This window comes from Helianthus annuus, chromosome 4 (genome assembly GCF_002127325.2).
Source record: "Helianthus annuus cultivar XRQ/B chromosome 4, HanXRQr2.0-SUNRISE, whole genome shotgun sequence".
NCBI lineage: Eukaryota > Viridiplantae > Streptophyta > Magnoliopsida > Asterales > Asteraceae > Helianthus > Helianthus annuus.
Genome location: NC_035436.2, coordinates 67908491 through 67917420, shown reverse-complemented (window position 1 = coordinate 67917420; position 8930 = coordinate 67908491). Strand labels below are relative to the sequence as shown.

General features: G+C 35.7%; 1 protein-coding gene across 1 annotated transcript; it reads left to right on the top strand.

Annotated features, from left to right (window-relative positions):
• Positions 1 to 7107: 7107 nt before the first annotated feature.
• LOC110924937 lies at positions 7108 to 8049 on the top strand (the record flags this gene model as incomplete). The annotated part of the gene is made up of 4 exons (XM_022168909.2): positions 7108 to 7284; positions 7359 to 7513; positions 7588 to 7714; positions 7893 to 8049. Coding segments are annotated over 4 exons (504 nt in total), but the record flags the coding sequence as incomplete, so codon positions are not given.
• Positions 8050 to 8930: the final 881 nt, after the last annotated feature.

Below are 8930 nucleotides of genomic sequence, written 5' to 3'. Positions count from 1 at the left end.
CTTTTCTTCAAGCGAACGTTTAGGTTTTTCCACCCATGATTGGTTTTGAAAAGTTTTTGTTTTGGGATAAACCTTTGAAGTCTTTTGAATTTTCGAAGATTCACCAATCTCAAAGGTTGATTTTGGCTTGTCCTCGGACTTCAAAGATTCACTGCGTTTCAAAATACGCACGGGGGAAATCATCGGTTTTTTACCCTTAACATCATTTGAAGTTTTAGGTTTGGGTTTCTGAAAAATTGGTTTTCCAATCCTCTTAACACACTGTTTTGCCATGTGACCAATTTCATTGCAGCGATAACAGATTCTTTTGTCATATTCGACAAAAGTAGATCTGTTGGTCTCATCTTTCAACTTTTTGGCTGCATTGAAATCGTCAACTACTTTCTGGCTAAAGATATAATCTTTTTCAGCAACTGTGTTCTTACCCACAACAAATACCTCACTCAACTTTTCTTTTGGCTTAACCTCATCTTTAGCCATTTTCTTCTCAAAACCGACACCTTTCTTTTTGAAATTGTTACCATGTTTTTTGTTATGACCAATGTTACCCACCCATTCTTTCTTTCCCGGGTTGTTTGGTTGTTGTTTCACAAAAGACTTTTTCGGTTTTGATAGAAATGCGTTGTTGTTAACTTCCGAAATATCAATTTCCACAAGTTTGAACACTTTTTCAACATTTTCCAAATTTGCATTCTGAATTGGATATTCAAAATCAGTATACAGTTTGTCAGTTCCAGTCATTGTGTAAACCACAATGATCGAATCGTCATCCACAACTTTATCTGATTTTGGGATGAATTTGTCCAGAAAATTTCCATCATCTTCAGAATCAGAATTGGAATTCTCCAAATGAGTTTTAACCGTTCCAAAATCAGAGTTATCACTTTCTTCATCCAACACTTGATCAACAACAATTTTAATCACTTGTGACTCGTTGTCGGTGTCAGATGGAGAGAATGTAACATCAATGTTTTCCGGTAACTCATTCTCTATAGTTCTCAACTTGTGATTCAAAGCTACTTCCACCCCATCTACATATTTTTGTGTATAATGATTCCATATTGGGGGTGGATCATTGTTGAAAGCAGGTTTAGCATCAGGTATTTGAGGAACAATTTGATCAATCACATAGGATGAAGCAATATAAGTGATCAATTTCTTATCAACTATTTCTGTTTCAATTCGCATTAATTCAAGTTCCTTTTTCAAATATGCGATTGTGTCCAGATGAATGTTAATCTCCATCTGCTTGTCCATGACTGTAGCTTTTAGCAAATTAGTAGCTTTATCATTTTCTAAACTTTCCTTTTGAGTCATTTGGATTGAACGTGATAAAGTGTCATACGCTTCTTTCACATCATTAAGATCAAATTTTACGTTGTCAGTATATTTCTTCAATTCTTGAAACTGTTTATCTTTCTCAAGACAATCCATGCAGGGTTTTAAACAGTTTTCGCATGGAATTTCAGGAATTGGATCAATCTTTTCAAAAACCTTTTCTTTTTATCAGTTTTAATTTCTTGTTTACCAAACCCGTCAGACTCAGACTCTGATTTTTCTCCTGATTTGATATCCAGATTTTCTGATTTGACCTCAGACTCCTTTTTGACAGACTCCTTTTCGATTGACTCTATTTCGACAGACTCCGTTTTGACAGACTCCGTTTCGACAGACTCCGTTTCGACAGACTCCGTTTTGACAGACTCCGTTTCGACAGAAACTGACTCTTGAGTTTTGTCTACCTCTTTCAGCTTGACCATCAGCGCCTTGTCAGCTATCTCCTTCAGAGTTTCTTCATTCATTTCTTTAGAAACATCTATGATTTCTTCAACCGGAGCATTTTCGAAATCATATTGTGGACAAAAACCTGTAGTTGGCTCTCTGAAGAATCCTGCAAAAGAATCCAACATGTTAGGAGGCATTATGGATTTAAAAGAATTAGTAATAACCTCTTGTTCTGATTGATAATAATAAACTTCTGCTGCTGCTTCTTCATGCTCTGCCAAACTCTCTTCACGCATCACTTCACCGACTTCCTCAGCTTCAACAACACATTCTGACTCTTCAACAATCTCCGCCATCATAGCCAGACCCTCACCAGGAATATATTTATCCCAACTAAACCCTTCTTCAATCTTCTCATCATTCTGATTTACCAAAAGAGCCTTTTCTGGTTTGTTTTCAATTTGAGGTATTGGATTAAATGGCTGTTGACTATTTTTTGTGATAGATTGCTTGTCGGTAATAGTCATTTGTGAACGGATTCTGATGATTGTTTACTTCCCTGTTTGGACACTCGCGTTTGAAACACGTAACTTTCGCTTTGTCAAATCCAAGCTTACAATCAGGTCCTGCGAGACTGTTTCGACCGGTTATTTCCATGAATCTTTGTGCCCTTCTCACAAGACTTACCATCCCCCACTTGATATCTATGAGTTCCAGCTCCTCTGGATCAATCTGATCGTAGTCTTCTTTTGTCATGTCTGGATTTCCAATTCTTCCGGCAACAAGACTTTCATAGGACTCAAGTACTGAAGCAAGTAGTGCTATATGCTGTTTTGCTGCTGATTCTGTAAAATCTTGACCATTCTTGATGTTTACATCTATATTGCACAGAATCCCTTGACCGTGACTTTGATTGTTTGACCCTGAAGAACTTTGAGTATAAGTTTGTTCTTGTGGACTATGAAACTTAGAATTTGGTTCAAAGCTTATGAATGGTGAATAACTGTTGCTTGGTGTGCTTTGGGAAACTCCAGATGTAGAATCAGCGCTAAATGTTGTCTGAATTTTTGGACTTGGGGTAGATGTTGCTGATGAACTTCCTTTGTAGTACAATTGAACATCTTGTTGTACATTAGAAGATTTCATTTTCCTAATCTTTTTAAGTTCAAGCTCATGCGATTCAATTTTCTCGATGAACGTGCTTAGATTGAAACCAACATATTCCAAGCTATTTTTCAAAACCAACAAATATGTGCCCCACTCATCATACGGTAAAGCATCTACCAGCTTGTCAACCCACTCTTCATCTGTGTTGGTTATGTTCAGACGCTTCATCTCTACAACCAAATGACAATACCTCTCAATTAACTCTTATGTTGACTCACCCTTGATACCCGTAAAAATATCAAATTCCTTTTTCAGCAATGTCGTTTTGCTCTTTATCATCGAAACACTTCCAAGAAACTTCACTTTTAGTGCATTCCATACTGACTGCGAGGTATCCTGATGTTGTAGCAGAACTAAAATATCTTCTTTGATTGCTTGCTGCAAGATACTCATCATTTTCTTCTCAGCTTTAAAGCTTTCCTGTTCAAGCGGAGTTAAGCTGCCAATTGTTTTCTCAATTCCCGCACCATTCGTTGGAGGTACATACTTTGACTCAATTTTCATCCAACACTCAAAATGATTTGCCTGTACCCAGGTTTTAAACCTCTCTGACCACCCTGAATATTCGTCAATGTTTATTAATTTTGGTGGCTTTTGCATTGTACCAAGCTCGTTTTCCATGTTTACGTTCTGCACAATACTCGCTGGAGTTTGAACTGCTGTCATTCCCCCTCCGGAAAACATGTTATAAAATTCTTGGTTATCCATTTTAAACTATGAAAATAGTTTCGAAAAATTTTCTAAGTTTTTGAAAAATTCACTTTTCAAACGAAATGACTTCCACACGGTTTGGATTTTTAAACGGAATGAACTTTAAATGAAATGGACTGTTTTCAAACGAAATGAACTTTCAAGCGAAATGACAATTTCAAACGATTTGGATTGCCATTTCGTGCGAAATGAGTAAAAAGATTCCAATTTGTGCGAAATGATCAGACAATTCGGATTTTCAAGCGAAATGGTCCAATTTGTGCGAATTGGACAAAATTTTCAAGCGATTTGGTAAAACTTCACACGAAATGGTTCATTTCGTACGGAATGGACACAATTTTCATACGAAATGATATTTTTGGCACTTTTTGATCAATTTTAGTCCGAATTAAGGTCTGTAACTTTGAAGGATTGATTAAAATGGTGTTTTACACGTTATATTCAAATCTCGGTCCATTTTGTCCATGGAATCGTTCAAAAATCCAAGAATGAGTAGAAGTAAAGAGTTCTAAACCATTCAAAGCACTGATTCAGCCGATTTGACTTATCCTGAGCTCTGATACCACTTGTAGGATCGATATTTGACCTAAATGAGTCGGTCTGAGTCAAATCTAGGTCACTAGAGAGGCGGAAACAATCTAGTAACTGAGAATCGGTGTTAGAATGTGAGTAGAAGCAGAGAAATACACTTTAAACTAGTTTTCCATTGATTTTAGACGTTAATACACGCAGAGAATTTGACAGCACTTCGTGACAACTTTCACTGAATCGTACCAAATGGAAAACTCAACACCCATATATATAGGGTTACCATTTCGTACGAAATAGACAGTCCATTTCGCACGAAATGACAAAGTCCATTTCGTGCGAAATGGTACAAACACAAATAAAATTAAACTTTTACACTTTTAGCCCCTATTACAGGCTACTGACACGACCTAGACTGATGACATAGGTGATAGACATTGTGTACCAACATAATAAGACAAATTTAATATACGATGTTGTACGAATCCCTAAAATCCCCACCGAAATGTAAGCCTATGCTGTTACTTACTCTCTTGAGACCAAGCAATATTCGTTCCAACATCACGGTCGGTTTTTACTCAGAAACACCGTACCATCCCAGTTCCTCCACCAAACATACATTCATCAAAAACGTTTTACCTCGAAACGTATGATTTATCAAACTCCATATATTTTCAGCGAAAATATATAATTTATATAAAAAGGTATGTTTTAATCCAAAAACATTATTAAACCCTTTTTGCCACGTTCTACCCCTAAAACATATACAAAGCAGTAAAAAGAGGGGTTTAGTGACACTCACCTTTGGGTACGTATTTTTGAATAGCGCAATCCCCCAGTTTAATTTCTACACGTCCTATTATATGTAGGAACGATTTATAAATCAATATATTACAAAAATCCTAAGTTTCTCTGTTTCTTAGAATTACACATAACTTTGAGATTTTCTCAAAAAATCATCGTTTTTGATTATGTTGGCACTTTAATATATATATATATATATATATATATATATATATATATATATATATATACTACTTTAATAAGCATATATGAAGGACAAGATGGTAATTCAACAAGGTGTTGAAAAAACACTTAATGCACAATGTACAAGTCTTAAGGCACAAGAAAACACAAACCATTTACCCTTTACACGGATCATCTTCAACCGTCCATTTTTTTAACTTTTTCACACGGATCATCATCTGGACCGTCCATTTGACTTCACACGGATCACCAATTGCTTTCTCTCTCATTCCTCACACATCTCACAAAATAACATCAGATCTTCTCTCTCTCTTCTCTCTCTCTCTCTCTCTCGGCGATCTAGGGTTTCATGAGATCTATCACCAGATCCGTTTGAATCTATCACCAGATCCGTTTGATGAGCAGATCTAGGGTTTCATGAGATCTATCACAAGCTTTATCTGGCAACTTGGTAAGAACTGATATCGTTTAATGAATATATCTGGCAAGTTATGATGTTTGACGGTAGTTTCTATATGCTTTTCAGATGTCGAAGGCACCAAGGGATCCATAGATTTGAACAAGGGATCCACAGATTTGCTGGAGAATGGCCGGAATCAGGTGACTGTCTATCCATGAATCTCTCTGGAATCATGTTTCAGATGAAGGTAAACACACAAATCGATCCAGTTTCAAGTTTATGTTACTCTGTTGAGATTATGAAATTCTTGAAATCTTTTGCATGTTTACTTTTATAGATTTCATTAAATGATTATGCTGATTATGTTACTCTGTTGAGATTAGAACTTTTTTTTGTCTGATTTGTGTCCATGTACAGATTTCTATATAAAACATACCAGTTTGTGTCGATTTTGAAGTCAAAGATTAACTCATTTGACGCTTAAAAAGTCAACTGTTGGACTCATTTGCTGTATCTGTTTTTAAAGTAAAAAGTTACAATTTTGATGTGTGTGGATTTTATCTTTATAGGTATGAAGGAGTGTGATCGAGATTGGGTACCTAACTGATGTTAAACATCATGCTCATATTGGTTGGGATATATAGTTTTGTCATTTCTTTTGTTTTTTTTATGCTTTTTGTTTTTGTTTTTGTTTTTCATGAACGTAAAACAAAGATAAACCAAACAGATAAAGATTTTCAAACTGTTTGAAGTCAAACAGATATCATTTTTTTAACATTTCGCTTTTTATTTGACACTATGATCAGGTAAAGTCAGGTGTTTATCCAACATCAGACGGGATCAGCTACCTTGAGGCTAAGCATTTGCTTCTTTTGAGTTACTGTCAGTCGCTTGGATATTACTTGCTTCGCAACGACATCCTCTTGTTCACAGTCTTTTAACAACACGATTTTTTTTGGAGAAGGTTTCTTTTTATATTGTATCTTTAGTAATTTAATTATCTGAAAATTTGAAAGCTGCATGATGAGTTGGTTAACTGTTTTAGTTATCGTGTCCAGATATGCGCCATTGATAAGAAGTTGCAATACCAAATTCAGAAACTAACGAGGCTAACCGGGAATTAAATGGATGACAGAAGCGTCGTGAACAAGATGACGCTTTGAAGCTTCGTCCAAACCCCGGCATGCTTATTGACAAAATTGCCCCTGATGTGAGTTGTTTTATTTAAACGGGTTCGGTAATGCGTCCAAACAAAAACATTCTTGTTAACAAAGTTGGGTAATTGGGTTGGTTTGATTACATTTAAATAGTTATAATAATAAACTAATTCATTAAAAAAAGTTTACGAAGTTTTATGATATGAGTGGGATTTTTACCTGGTATGTTTGTTTGTTACCCTTTCTTTTTTCCATTTGACCCGTTAACATAAACTAATCAGTTCAGTACTCTTTCCTCTGCAGTACATAATGGACATCTTGTTTCATTTAGGATAATGTGTTTAGTGATTTTTTGCAAACCATTATGGATGCTCGTGTATATCGTTTGATGTTACTTTAAAAGCGTGCCTCATTGGTATTCGATTTGAATGATATGATAATGACAGCAAGTATCGACCCCCAAAGATTACACCTGCATCAATGGATGAAAGCACGACTTCAAAGCATGAGAGAAATGCATCAAGGAAAGAGAAACAAGCGTTCAGGCAAGCTCTGCATAGTGAGTACGCTAGATATTTAATGAATGATCTCGAGCGAAGCCCTGAGGAAGTTAGTTTCTCTTTATTTATTTTCTTTGTTCTTTTTTAAAAAAAAATTACAGTTGATATGATCGCATGAAATAGGTGAGGGAGGTAATCGGGACTGAAGATAGAGATGTGACCAAATACAGGGCGAAAATGGAAGAACGAGCAAGGAGAGAAGAGGCGCTCTTCACCCGAGCGCCTCTTACAAGAATGGATAAAAAGCGGTTGAAACACGTGTGCGAATCAAGTAACGGGTCAGCCTCTATTTTCCTTTTGTAAATGCAGTCTTCTATGTGAATTTTTTTTTTAAAAGTGATTTTGTATTCAGGCTGCATGGTTTAGCTTATGGTTTTGAGGATGATATCAAATCTTTACCTCTGGAGGATGGTGTTGATGGGCAAATGTCGTCTTTCATGTATTTAGACGGCAGAGAAAGAAAGTTCAAGAGGCGAAAGGTAAACAAACGAGTAACTTCACCATCCTATTATCGTTCACAAGAAGCTCCCTTTCGAGTGCACTTCGCATAGTGTCAGTAGTGGTGTTTGTATAGCTTTGTTCCTCATTTTAAGAGTGTTTTCTGAATCGTCATGTTTGACTTGTATCCCGGATCGACCCACTTGTATGTTGTTCCAGATGGGAGTGCTTTCAGAGGCAGTTGCAGGAAATGCTTCATCATAGTGATGTAAAGGGAAGTGAAATAAGGAAGCCAAGTGCCTCGCTTTTACGCTATCCAATGCCAGATTGCATGTGTAAGCAAGCAGCTGCTAAAACTCAACAAGATAAGACTTGCACAGGTATATGGCCTTGAGGCATAAACTAGAATTCTTTTTACACATGTAGGTAGTCATATTTTTATCATTATTGATCTGTAAACTATTTAGATGAGGTTTATATGCATACCGAGTTGTATATACTTGAAGGCAGTTGGAGATATTCGTATTCAAATTGTTTTTTCTTGATATCAAATCTCATGTCATGTTATATCAGTTCTTCAAATAACGGGTCAAAACATATATATGTTTTTTAGTGCGGGTTAAAATGGGTCGGGGTGTATACACTTTTTGAATAAGTTTTAGTCGTTAAAAATACACTTTTGACCCAAAACTCTATTATTCAAAAAGTTTTTACTTTTTTTATAGAGAGTAAATTACGATTTTGGCCTCTTGTGGTTATATTAACTTTTACTCTTTTAGCCCAAAAAAGAATTTTTAACATCTAAGCCCCCAACGTCTTTTTTGGGAACCCTTTTGGCCCCTAACACTAACCCCATCCATAAAATATTAGGGGCCAAAAGGGTTAGAAAAAAAGACGCTAGGGGCCAGAAGGGTTAGAAAAAAAAGACGTTGAGGGCTCAAATGTTAAAAAATTATTTTTTGGGCTAAAAGGGTAATAGTGATATAAGCACGGAGGCCAAAATCGTAATTTACTCTTTTATGAATAATACGTGTGCCAAATATGATTACAAACTTTTTGTTATTTCATAATAATTTATATAATTAAATAAGAATGGTTTAGGACGTTATATGCATAAAACACACACTTTGTATGACTTTTGACCCGTTTCCTTTTAAACATAACTAGGATTGACCTGCTCATAAATAAATGGATCGAATTTTCGATTCATATGTTAATTATTTTTGCTTCATATTAAGTTATTAACCAACTTTTTCT